The sequence below is a fragment of the Triticum aestivum genome, chromosome 4D (assembly GCF_018294505.1).
Source record: "Triticum aestivum cultivar Chinese Spring chromosome 4D, IWGSC CS RefSeq v2.1, whole genome shotgun sequence".
NCBI lineage: Eukaryota > Viridiplantae > Streptophyta > Magnoliopsida > Poales > Poaceae > Triticum > Triticum aestivum.
In genome coordinates this window covers 129,767,445-129,781,710 of record NC_057805.1, presented here as the reverse complement: position 1 = coordinate 129,781,710, position 14,266 = coordinate 129,767,445, and the positions used below count along the sequence as shown (strand labels likewise).

General features: G+C 42.5%; 1 protein-coding gene across 1 annotated transcript; it reads right to left on the bottom strand.

Moving 5' to 3' along the window:
• Positions 1–445: 445 nt before the first annotated feature.
• Positions 446–2,866, bottom strand: LOC123096771 (ribonuclease TUDOR 1-like). The gene is made up of 9 exons (XM_044518558.1): positions 2,717–2,866; positions 2,151–2,224; positions 1,915–2,041; positions 1,730–1,834; positions 1,410–1,616; positions 1,110–1,328; positions 964–1,017; positions 780–845; positions 446–697 (listed from the first exon to the last, which is right to left on the bottom strand). The coding sequence occupies exons 1-9, from the start codon at positions 2,864–2,866 to the stop codon at positions 446–448; spliced, it is 1,254 nt and encodes a 417-aa protein (XP_044374493.1).
• Positions 2,867–14,266: the final 11,400 nt, after the last annotated feature.

Below are 14,266 nucleotides of genomic sequence, written 5' to 3'. Positions count from 1 at the left end.
GATCGACCAAAAACGGCAAAAATTTGCTGGATTTTATATATATATATATATATATATATATATATATATATATATATATATATATATATATATATATATATATATACACACACTGCTAATGTCTCAGTTGGTAGTCCGCGTTCCGGGTTTTATTTTCGTCCCACCTAATATGGTCTTTTTTGGTACTTCTTTGGTACTTGCTCCCACCTCCCGCTCAGCCGCAAAAAACCAATAAAAACCCCGCGATCGAGTCCCGCACACGCCCAACCTCCCGTCGTAATTAACTGAGACAATCGAAAATAAACCACCGAGCACAAACCGGCGAAAATTAACCAGCGGAAAAAAACGCCCGACTGTGCGTCCTCGAGCGAGGTCTCGTGTCCCTCTTGCGAGGAACAGTCGCCCCGACACTGCCCTCCTTCGCCCGCCGCCGCCCTTCGGTCCTTCACCGCCACCCATCCATCCATGCACTGCCGCCCTGGTACATCAAAACCGCCGGCGTGTAACTCGCACATCCATTAGATCCGGCGCTTGTCCCGTGCAGGACCCTCCGCTGATCGCTTCCAGGATCCGGCACCGATCCCTTGCAGGACCCGTCGCCGGAGACGTCCAGGACGTGACGAGCCACCGCCGAAGGCATGCAGGATCCGCCGCCAGATACACTCACTCCCGGTATCACAGATCCGCCGCCAGCCAACTTATGAATAGAGATTTAGGTCGAATCTGAAATTTACATCCATCGCATTTCATACACACAGGCACCACGTATAAGAATGTACAGCCATCACATACATTACAGGCATCACAGGCACCACAGGACGATCCTTCACTTTGTTGTAGTAATCCTGCTATACTGTTCAATATGTGAGATTCAATGTCATCAGCGGCTGAAATAGTCAGCCAAGAAATCGATTCGCCGTGTCGTGGGGTGATGACACATATCTTGCTTCTGCAAGCACTGACTCCTGGATCAATTATATTACTGAAACTGTCTGTCCCCTCCACCACAATCCGCACCTAGAGAAAAAATACAAATCAAAACTGATTAAAAGATGATACATGTTGACTCTAAAGATGGGATAAAACAACCAAAAGAAAAGGTGGCTTACATCTCTGTTCAGAACACGAGTCTCTGTGAAATGCTTAGCTTCTCTTCCAAACCTATCTAGTGGAACTTCAGTAGAGGCTGTCGATGCAGCAAGCCTTTGTGCTGTTGTCAGTGGTGCAGGAGCTTCCCCAGAATCGTCACCATTTGTAGTGCCGTTAGTAGTGCCCTCTGGTTCGGCAACAATAGTAGGATTCGGTGGTCGTCTCCCCATGGACGGAGCCTGCATTTCATCATTCTCAATATTTACTTTCTAACAGAAAAAATATATATGGAATCAAATAGAAGCTATTGAGAAGCACACCTGCACTCCAGCGACATATATCTGGACAAATTGGAAACTTGGAAGCAAGTAAACACGAATGGTACTGCCATCACGAACTTGTTCGACAATGGCTTCCAGACTCTTTCCTTTATTTGCAACTGCAAAACCCTTTGCATCAAAACCACTTGGTTCGCCGATTGCTGATGGTGGAAGATCTCTTATCGAATCTTCAGCAGCACCAGGTTCCTAAGTTGGCAGAAAATAAGAACACAAAATTAGGTCATCATTCGATAGAACATTTGTGTCATGCAATTCAAAAGATGGTTGCAGGACAGCAGGAACCCCAAAAGAAAGCAAACCTTGCTCCAACGGCCTAAACCCTGTTGCTTAGCAACTTCCTCCAACCTCAGAAGCTCAGAGACATTTGGGAGTGGTTCACCCCCCTTGGGGCCTTGCTCCTTCACCTGATCAAATAAATAATATCAAAATTTATGAAAACATTTGGCACAAAAAAACAATTGAGGAAAAAGTAAATGGTAATCACCCTTGCCCATCCTGCAGCAACCACCAAGTAGGCAACGTTCTTGTCGCCAAGGTAGACAGTGCCAAATTCTCGTCCGATGTTAGGAGCAGTGTAATCCACTCTAAATGTGACCTCCTGCAATAGATTTTAGTTTTTCATTTCCAAGAGAAAATAGAAGTCGTTTTTATGTGATTACATTCAGTATTAATACATGCATAGGAGGATTTGGAATAGATAAAAAAAGACACATCATGTACCTTTCTACGCAGAGTTTCCTCAGATACTCCCTGCTTTCCCAAGCAAATGGCTCATCCACTCCACCACGACGAGCCTAGGGCACCACAAATATACGGATTCAACAGACAAGAAAAGATGGAGAAAAGAACAAATGTACTGCACAAATAATATCAACAATTTATTATAGATGCATTCCTAAGTGTCAAATTATACAAACAGAACGCAGTCAAACAGTGGGAACGAAAATGCAATGATGGAGAGAAATTCTTGTGCCAAATACTAACTTCCATTGTCTCACAAGTGTAGCTTGTAAACTTAATTCACTATAGAGAAGGGTGGAAGCAGACCCTGCGCAATCAAGGCTTCAACTCAGGCTCTAGATCCAAAAGCCCATAGAAACTATTGTATAAAACAAAAAAATGACTAATATATTACATCCCTAGATGATCAGGCCTATATCTAGCTCTACCCCTGACAACACACTAAACCAGTGACTTACTCTAAATTAATGGAGGAAATGAACACATGCAACAAGTTAAAATGTAAACGATATTCCCCTTGTCTAAAAGTGCAGACTGACTCTTACCAGCCTTGGGGCCATAAGGTATGACAGAGTGATGGACTTCTCTGGTGGAATCTCTGCCTTTGTGCTCCCCATGATGAGAAGGCAGTCTCCAGACGTCAGAGCCTTCACCTTGCCCCTTAGCCATCCTGAAGCCCCTGTGCTTGCTGCCATGATAGCACCTATATTTGCAATCAAAAGGAAACAGAACTTCATTAGCTGTGAAGTCAAATTTAGTTCAGTCCTCCATAGAATTCGACAATTCTTCTGTTAATACATGCGTTTTCCATAATTTTCATTGCATTTGGATTTCACAGGCCATAGGTGGCTAGAAGGAAAGAAAAACATGACCGGTCACATGTGGACTAAAGATAATTAATCACCACAATGTTAAAATTTTCACATAAATCACTGCTGCTTTTTAAATGTTGCAAAATCAATGCACTCCAGTCCTAACACTGCAGAATCTTTCAGTCACAGCTCAGAGCACTGCAGAACGCGGAGCAATGCTATTGGTTAGGTGATCTGGTCACTGCCTTTCAGGCTTCGCAGTCCTGAAGATCCAGAGCAGCCCATGCTTCAGTTCGGAAAGTATTCGATACTGCAGAGCGTAGAAGCTCTCACCAGCTTATTAACCGCAAACTTTACAAAATCCAAAAAATATTTTTTTTTAAATATGATGCCCACGAACAATAATGGATCAAATGGTTGTATCTGATTCTGAACAAACTAAGGCCCTGCCCAAACAACAAAAAAGGAGTTTCCTGATTCATTAATTTGATGCACCAAGTATAATCCAAATAGGAATATGTAGCACTAAAATTGATGAATGCCCAGAAGTGAACTGATACTTATCTATTTGGGAGAATTTTACTGTATTGATACTGAAACTTTGAGTTTCAGCCATCTGAGTGTTAGTCTAGACAAAGAGCATGTAATTGGACCAGCTGCCTATGATACAAAGGCATTCTTTTAATGCAAGGTGGAAAACTGGGACTAAAATGATCCCTTAAATATCGATCTAGCCAGACCTAACAAGGAACCGAGTGCTTACTCAAAGGACCAAACTTTTGATATATTGACAATATATAGACATAAAACTAACTATACAAAATTAACCAGTGATACACGCAAGATAAAATTGGCAGCCAATTGCATTTTTATTTCAACAAGCACTTGGTATGTACATGGACCAGATGACTGAAAAAGGGTTTGCTGAAGCTCGTGAAAAATGCACACTTGACGGGCCATTGGAAATATGAAAACTACCAAGTAGAATCGCATTTGAAAATAATTTTTGCATGCACAGATTACTGGGAAAGAATGTCACTTCGCAGGGATGAAGACACGATAATCTGCATGTTTCGAAATTAAACAAAACAGCACCAGTGTTAATACCTAGAAATAAGATGAGAAAGTAATATCTTAATGAGAAAATAACTTTGGTTACTTTGTTTCATTTTCAAAACCCATCTGGAAAATGGGACAGGGCTAAGGCCTATTGATCTACAAATATATATTACTTCGTTAGGATTATTGCAAAACTGAGAATGCAAGCATGCTTAAACAAGGATTTGTCAGCATCATGTAAGGAATTGAAATGGTATAATCAGGAACATGTCACCACCTCTATGCAGATGATAAAGTCCTGAATGCTGGACTTGAACTACAACTCTTGAGCTATAGGGCCTCTCAACAACCCCCAGCATATGAGAATGCACCCGACAGATGAGTTGGTCCATAAGCAATTATGCTTAAAGTTTATGATAAAATAGTGTAAAGGAACTGTATGATAAACTGTGATAAAACTAAAAAGTAGCAATTGATTTGTCTAGCATGATTAATTACAAAGGAGCAATTGATTACCAGAATTATATTGCTTTCAATGAACAACAATTGTGGCCATCAACAATGTTTCATCCAGGCCTCAAGAACACCACAGCCAGACACAAGTCGGAGGTAACGGTCATTCCATTTGCGTATGGGTAATGCAAAAAGCAAAGCTGGTGAACATCAACAAGAAGAGGACGTAGCTACAAGTATTAAGCACTGCACCAGGAATACTTGCATTTCTGACAGTAACAATCTTTTTGCATAATGTGTTGCAGGTCAGGCGAGCGGTAAAAATGTTGAAGAATACAGTGCAACCTTGATACCCGTTGATGAAAAAGATGAAGCTATTTGCGCAACAAAACCCGGTATATAACTGTGTGAAAATTATTGTGAGGTATTGCCTGACGTGCATATCTGACAATGACATGGACCATGCTTAATGTGTTGCAGCCCCTACGAGCGAGACAAATCTGAAAGAATATAATCCAAGCATCGTAACTGTAGCTGCAAATGTTGACCCAATTTACACGACGGAAACAGGTACATGATTGATTGAAGATGTATTTGTTGTTTGCCTGCATACCAGGCAAACATTGGTTTTGTATTCATGCTGACTAGAACCCTACAGATGGATCAGAATGGGTAAGGCCTGGATACCATGCTGATGGTCAAACATTTGCGGCTATGACTAATCTAACACTCGATCATGCTATTCATAAGATGCAGCTGCGAGATGATACTGAAGGTATCCATAGGCATGATATCCACCTTCCCAACCGGCGTATTCGGTTGTGGTTCAGTGTGTTTTATTTGTTTTTTGATTTGTACTTATAACATGATGCAGACGACACAGCTTCCGAACTGCTTGAAACTGTTTCTCTAAATAATGATTGCAAAAAATACGCTGAGGAAGCAAGGGAGCAGTACAATGCAAGGAGGCGTGCGGCTTATCGGAAGAAAAAAAATGAGGATATTGTCAGCTTACAAGATGAGAATCAGCCGGTACTTGCAAAATCTGGTGAGGTTGATGGCTGCACTTAGTTTGATGTGCATACGTATAGTATGCACATGATTCGTTGTATTAACCTATATCCCTGATTATAGATGACATGATGCTCATACTATGTTGCTTATTAGATCATAGGGATCTTATCAACGCTCGTAGGCGGGCGGCTTATCGCAATAACAAGTCAGATGGTTCGGCTAACCAACAAGTCAATGGGAAGTCATCCCATCGCCAGTCTCTATGTGATATCACAAATGTTCTCGAAGATAGGGAGATAAATAAACCCACACGAGATTATCATGGTTGGTAAATTGATCAACGTCCCGTATGCGCTGTGTTTGCACGAAGGTAGTCACTTATTACGCAATTTAAATAAGTACTGACCAATCTTGTTGAATCATATAATTCAGCTAGCTCGGACTATACATCAGTCTCGCCTAATGATGTAACATACCCTCATGAAGCTACGGTCACATCGGGTGTCCTTTGTGTGAGAGATAAAGAAGGTAATATTATCTCACCATCCACATGACCGTTAGATGTCAAGTTGTGTTTTCTCATTTGGCTTTAGAGATAATGACATGAATGTCATGATTATGTGACGTTAATGACACCAAAGAAAAGACGATTGACAGAATATTTTTGCAAAATAGATCAAAGAAACACCCTGGAAAGGGCTCCCTGTCGGCGGAAAAAACAACCTAATGTCCGAGATGAAAATGCACATGCCCTTCATTCATCAGGCAAGCTTAAATTGTTTTAACCATGATAGTCGGTACCGTCAAAACCATTAAGCTGACATATGTTTGGACAACTTTGGTTCACCAGACAACCCAACTAGCTCTAACTATACAGCATTCTCGCATGATGCGTCAACATTTCCTGCTACAACTACGGTCACATCTGGTCTCATTAATGAAAATGAAATACAAGGTAATCATATTTTGCCTACTCATTCAACAATGGCTGGCATGTTTCTGTTATATTCTCTAATTTTAGGGTTTGCCCTGAATGACACCAGATGCAAATGTAATCATGTATGACACCCAAGAAACAGAGCATAAAACGGAAGAAGAACGCAAGAGAGGCCATAGAAACACACTAAGAAGGGCTTCATATCGGCGGAAAAAACAACCTAATGTCCGAGATGAAAATGCACGGACCCTTCTTTTATCAGGTAGGGTTTAAAATGTTTTAAACGTTACAGTCGGTACCACCTTAACCAATAAGCATTAATATGTTTGGTCAACTCTGGTTCACCAGACAACCCAACCAGCTCTAAAACATTTCCTGGTTCAAATACGGTCTCATCTGGACTCATCTATGACAACGAGCTTCAAGGTAATCATATTTGTGCCTACACATACAGCAATTGCTTGCATGTATCTGTTTTATTCTCTAATATTCGGGAATGTTCTGAATGACCAAAGATTTGAATGTAATCTTGAATGACACCCAAGAAACAGAGCAAAAAGCGGAAGAAGAATGCAAGAGAGACCATAGAAATGCCCTGAAGAGGGCTTCCTATCGGCGGAAGAAACAATATAATGTCCAAGTTGAACATGCACAGACCCTTCATTTATCAGGTAAGCTTATAATGATTTAACCATTATGGTTAGAACCGTCTTAATAATTAAGCATTAAAATGTGTGGACAACTTTGGTTCACCAGGCAACCCCACTAGCTCTAACTATACATCATTCTCGCGTGATGCGCGGACATTTCCTGATACAACACGGTCTCATCTGGGATCGTTAATGACAACGAGCTACAAGGTAATCAAATTTTTTCCTACTAAAACAGCAATTGCTTGCATCTTAGTGGTATGATCTCTAATTTTCGGGAATGTGTGTAATGGATCCAGATGTGATTTTGAATGACACACAAGAAACAGAGGAAAAAACAGAAGAAGAACGCAAGAGAGACCACAGAAACGCCCTGCGGCGAGCTGCTTATTGGAGGAACAAGGATAAGCATATCAAAGATCAAAACAAACGTCCATCTGGTACTTCAGGTATACGCTTACGTTCATTATCCGTTTCGGAAGCCGGGCCCTACTATTCTAGATGGCACTCCTCCAATGCCGATAAATCAAACTGTTCTAACTATGTTTTGAAAATATTATTGATCCAGACGACCTGAATAGCCCTAGCGTTACAGAATTAATGAGAGAGGGAGCAACATGTACCCCTTCAACTTTACACGCGTCTGTCATTCAGGACACTGTTCTAGCTAGGAGGCAAAGTGACAATGAGCGGAAACGTAATTTAACAAACGAGCAAAGGGAGGCGAAAAACGCAAGTAGCAGAGCATGCCATCAGAAGAAAAGTGACGAATTAACGGTGGAGGTCAGAGAAACAAAGAATGAAAAAATACGCGAGAATCGCGTGCAGCGCCGCAAAAGCATGTCGGTGATTGAGAAGGGGGAGTCAAGTGCACAGAGGAAGGCCAATTATGAAAGAATGAAAAAAACACCGTGCAAAGAATGCATCGCAATCCCCCTTACAGACCTAGCAAACTCAACCTCTGGATGTCCCACTTCCCCAAGCCACGCATCACTCGTCTCTCGGGCCGCAAAAGATGATTCATCTGATGGCGATCCGGGGACGAACATGCCGAGATACTATGCCGGTGCTAATGGTATGAAATTGCGATTGTCAGTTTCTTATGCTCATTCTCAGCATGTCGTTCTAGCATGATCTTGTCTGTTGTCGCATTCTGTACGACGACAATGCAGAAGACATCGATGTATTCCAAAGCGGCACCATGGGCGATGAGCAGGAAGCACATGACTTGATTGATGAGGAGTACTACATGTTTTGCAACGAAGGTATTGCCAACTCTACACTATGACACTGTGGAGCTTTATTGTTGTGTCATTTATTTTTTGTTACTGTTTTGTACGTGATTTTTCAACAAATGCTTGCAGGATCCGATAACGACATATTGGATGATGACAAGGAAGCGAGCATGTCTAGCGCTAAACCTAGCGAGATTGATCCATTTGACACTGTCTACTCAAACATTCCAGACAACACTCACATCCTGAAAGTCGACGAAAATTGCAAACACTGCAAGGCCAGAAAGTTTGAGTCTGAGACTGACGGCTTCTGCTGTCGCAATGGCCAGATCCAGCTTAAGCAACCGGAACCAATCCCAGAGCTTATGAGGCTATGGTCCAGCATGGATGCAGATTCTAGACATTTTCGGGAGAACATATGGTTCTTCAATGGGCATTTCGCCTTCACAACCCTTGGGGTCAGCCTTGATGAAAACTACACTAACATGAAGTCTGGGGTGTACACATTCCGAGCACACGGCACCATCTACCACAATGTCCATTCGTTTGGGCCTAGCTCCCGTCCAGAACATTTGCAGTTGTACTTCTATGACGACGACCCTAACCTAAATCATCGTAAGGCGCCCACCAAGCAATTAGACCAGGATGTCGTGAAGAGGTTAGTAGACATACTCAAAGAAAACCCATACTCCCAGCAATTTAGGAGTTTGGGTGCACACAAGGACAACCTCGATGATTATAGGATAGACCTAAACACCGATAAGAGGCTTGACCAAAGAAGATATAATAGACCGGTGACATCTGAAGTCGCTGCAATTTGGGTTGAGGGCACTGACCTAGCAAAAAGGTTTGACCGCAGGATAACACTTTGTGGTAACAACAACGAAAGGCATAGTTTACGTGTGACCTCAGGGGCATATGACCCGTTGTCTTATCCATTATTCTATCCAATGGGGGAGCTAGGTTGGCATCCAAAGCTACCCAAATGTAATGTTTCTTGGGAGGTTGTACAAAATCCTCGTTTGTGTCATGATGACGAGGATGATGTAGGTATGTTGTTTGTGTCCAACTTTGTTACAAATAATTTCTTGTTTTTAAAAATAATGCTCACGTGATGGTACTCAAACATGTGCAGAGGGGAATAGCAGGTTATGCGTCTCCGTTAGAGACTACTACTTTTACATGCTGCAAACACGGCCTGCGATCTTCAATCCAATACTTTGTGGAGCACGCCTACTGCAGCAATGGGCGGTTGACATGTACATCAAGATTGAGAGCTGTCGGTTGAGGTGGTACAGGAAGAACCAGATGCAGATCCGTGCCGATTTGTATGAAGGAGTTGTTGATGCGATCACATCGGGGGAGACGCGAGCAAGCGCTGTTGGGGTAAGAATAGTGCTCCCTGGAACTTACCCTGGTGGCGACCGCGACATGAAGAAGAGACATATGGATGCCATGGCAATTGTCCATACATACGGGAAGCCTGACATCTTCTTGACCATGACTTGCAACCCTAAATGGGAAGAGATAACAAATGAGTTGCTTCCTGGACAGACGGCACAAGACCGACCTGATATTGTGGCTCGCGTGTTCTATGGCAAACTAGAGGCTATGAAAGATATGTTGCTCAAGAAGATGGTCCTGGGTGTTGTTGTTGCTTATGTTTACGTAGTTGAGTTCCAGAAGAGAGGCCTCCCCCACGCACATTTTTTGTTGATCATGGATTCAACGTATAAGCTTCTTGTCCCAGAGCAGTATGACCGACTCATTTCCGCAGAGCTCCCAGACAAGCAAAAGTATCCGGAATTGTATGCAATGTTGGCAAAACATATGATGCACGGACCATGCGGTGCTCTCAACCAGAAGAATGTTTGCATGCAAGATAATGAATGCAAGTGCAGATACCCGTGGCCATTCAATGAGAACACGATACAAGGCAAGGACTCATACCCAGTTTATCGGCGTAGAGACGATGGTAGACGCGCTAAGGTTCGAGGGAAAATGTTGGACAACCGATGGGTTGTGCCATATAACCCTTACCTTCTGCGGATGTTTAATTGCCACATCAACGTCGAGGTCTGCTCTAGCATAAAGGCTGTAAAATACATTTATAAGTACATTTATAAGGGCCATGATAAGGCTTCTTTCAGCATCAACCAGCCAGACGCTGATGGTAACATTGATGAGATCAAGAGATACGTTGACGCAAGATGGGTCACCCCTCCGGAGGCTGTGTGGAGGATATTTGGCTTCCCACTGTGTGCCAATTACCCGCCTGTCTTGCAGTTGCCTCTTCATCTCCCGAATATGCACAGGCTCGCATTCAATGCACAGGCTGACTTGAAGAATGTTGTATCCTCCGAGAATGCTTCAAAATCCATGTTAACGGAGTATTTCAAGGAAAATGAACAACACCCTTGCGCAAGGCATATATTGTACAAGGATTTCACCGGAAGCTTCACGTGGGAGAAGAAAAAGAAGTTCTGGAAGAGGCGGGTGGAGCATTTTCAAATAGGTCGTATCGTGTCTGCCAATCCTGCCGAGGGGGAGCGATACTACCTTCGTGTGTTGTTGAACCATGTTCCGGGGAAAACATCATTTGAGGACTTGCTCACCGTCGACAGCGTGGTATGTGGGAGCTTTAGAGAGTCCGGTGAAAGGTTGGGACTCATCGAGGCAGACAACACGCTCGACGACTGTCTTACTGAGGCGGAGCAGTGGGCTATGCCATGTTCTCTTAGGAGGCTCTTTGCAACAATCTTGGTGCACTGCGAGCCAGGCGACGTGCGCGGGTTATGGGATAGACACCTCGAGCCTATGTCCGATGACTACCGTCGGACACGCACGTCCCCGAACAAGGTGGAGCCGATGGTGTTGCTTGACATTAGGGGTATGTTGCAGTCTATGGGTAAAGACATTATTGATTTTGCTCTTCCAATGATCGATGATGCATTTGACCCAACCGAGGGCAAGGCCAGAGAGATCATCAAGGAATCAACCATTGAGTTTGACGAAAGTGACACTAAATTGTCATCTTCCCTGAATTTTGAGCAAAGGGCTGCATATGACGAGATACTAGCGGCTGTTGAACGCGGTGATGGGGGTATATTCTTTGTTGATGGCCCTGGAGGTACGGGGAAGACCTTCCTTTACAGGGCGATGCTCGCCAAGGTGAGGCGCGAGGGCAAGATTGCTATTGCTACCGCGACGTCGGGTGTCGCTGCTTCTATCATGCCTGTCGGCAGGACTGCCCACTCGAGGTTCAAAATCCCACTGAGTTGCGATGATGGAGCATCGTGCAGCTTCACCAAGCAGAGTGGGACCGCCAAGCTGCTAAGGATGGCCTCATTGATACTATGGGACGAGGCCAGCATGACTAAGCGACAAGCGGTTGAGGCATTAGACAATAGCATGCGCGACATCATGGGAATACGCGACCGACCCTTTGGAGGAAAGACTGTTGTTTTTGGCGGGGACTTTAGGCAGGTGTTTCCGGTCGTCAGAAGGGGGTCACGGGGCCAGATAATTGATGCAAGCCTCCGAAGTTCTCATCTATGGAAGAGTAGGCGGTAGCTTCGGCTCATCACCAACATGAGGGCTCATAATGACAAGTGGTTTGCAGATTACTTGCTCAGGGTCGGTAATGGCACAGAGGAAGCCGACGATCAAGGCAACATACTACTCCCTGATGATATCTGTCTGCCATCTATAGGCGAGGTTGGCGACCTGGAGAAGCTGATTGACCACGTGTTTCCGAGTCTAGATGACAACATGGCAGATTCGAGTTACATGACATCTCGCGCAATCCTTTCCATGACAAATGACAACGTCGACAAGATAAACATCCGCATGATAGAGCGTTTCCACGGAGATGAAGTAATCTACCATAGCTTTGACAGTGCGGAGGATGACCCATATGGCTACTACGCTCCTGAGTTTCTGAACGGATTGACTCCCAATGGTCTTCCTCCGCATGCACTCAAACTAAAGCTGAATTGCCCGGTGATACTTCTAAGGAACATTGATCCAGCTAATGGGCTGTGTAACGGGACTAGGCTTGTTGTTAGAGGTTTTGAGAGGAACACCATTGATGCAGAAATCGTGATTGGACAACACGCTGGTAGGAGGGTCTTCCTTCGTCGAATACCTCTGTGCCCATCTGACAACGACATGTTTCCATTCAAGTTTAAGAGGAAGCAATTTCCTATTAGGCTTAGCTTTGCTATGACAATTAACAAGGCTCAAGGGCAGACCATCCCAATTGTTGGTGTTCTCTCATGGTCAACTCTATGTTGCTTTGTCTCGAGCCACCGCGAAGAGAAACATAAAAATACTCATTCAGAAGGAGAAGCCAAAGGAGAAGTCCAACAAGCAACATAACAATCCGAAGAAGCGTAAGAGACTGACCGTGTCCTTGCTGACCTCCATGAAGAACATCATCTACAAGGAAGTACTTACAGGCTGAAGTATGGTCTTAATAGACCTGCTGGATTTATAGATGCAATTTACTCTTCCGATGGTCAAGAATTGCTGTAATCGGTTCTATGACATATCTTTTCATTTGGTATCTTGGTTGTTGGAGGTATACACCAATCAGTTCAAGTAATAACCGCATTTCAATAAATTTATATTGTGTTATGTGTAATCTGACAATGTACATGTCACACAGCGTACTGTATTATGTGTAATATGAGAATCAGAAATAATGATTGGCTTCATGAAGACCTGGATCATGTTAAATTTATTTTCTAAATTTTGATTACAACATGGAGCATGTATGTCTTGTCACCATTTAGCATGAAGTTACATTTGATACATTGAATTTCAGTGCGTGTATTGGTTTACATATGTAATGTATGCTCGAGATGATTAAAGCATAAATGCTCATGAAAAGGCTGGAATCATACATGTATCTGAAGTTGTTTTACTGACTTGAGCTTTATGAGTGTATGAGTGTGTAATATTTGATTTGTTCCACCCAGTTTTAATTGATGTACAGTTTTCGTGAACATATATAGCTAACATGGCTTGCTGTTATTATATATAGTAATGTATTTTTAGTTCTTTTACTGCCTTGAGCTGTACGAGTGTCTAAAATTTGAGGTGTATGCCCGAACACAAGTATATGAATGATCAATGGGTTCTATCAATGGGTTCTATGAAAACTTAAGTAATTACGTTGCTGAGACACCTACAGCAGTACAGCTAGGAAATATTATTGAATGAACTGCTCACGGTTCTATCAAAATATTTAGTGCGTGTTGTTTATGCTTCAAAAAGATTTACTCCAATGTCTAAAAACTGTGGTTTTTTAAAAAGTTTACTGCCAAACACAGCAATTACTAAAGGCTGACTAAGTAAACGTTTTATATTAAATTTCTCGACATGAAGCCGTGATTGGCATAAAGTTGACACACGACTTATGTTTATGCTTCATTTTAGTTCATTTGAAGTTTTAGTTATTCATTAAAAAACTCTGCATTGCAAAATAACTCAATGCTTTGTTCAGCACAACTTATTTGCAAAAGCACAAAGCATGAGACATAATATTGCGCGCAATCAAGGCAATAAATACTTTGTTACACACATAATGAAATTATAGTTATCTTATTCAAGCATGAGACGTAACGTTTGTGCATTAATGGAAATAGATATATTACGTGACTACCCTTACTGTAACAAGGTATCTCCTTCCTTATACTGAGATCCACATTTATTGTGTTACTAAAAGTAAATAAATAGTAATTATTTTGATACTCTCCTCGATTGCAATCAGATCCTGGTTTGTTTGATTACTATAAATAATAAATTGTGTTTATTAAGATGGCAAAGATTGATCAATCTTTATTTGGTTACCAAAGGATGATCAAACTTTCTATTGTACACCTAGAGCTCCAAAACTAATTTTTGAAAGTTAATGCTTTTCCCGCCTCCC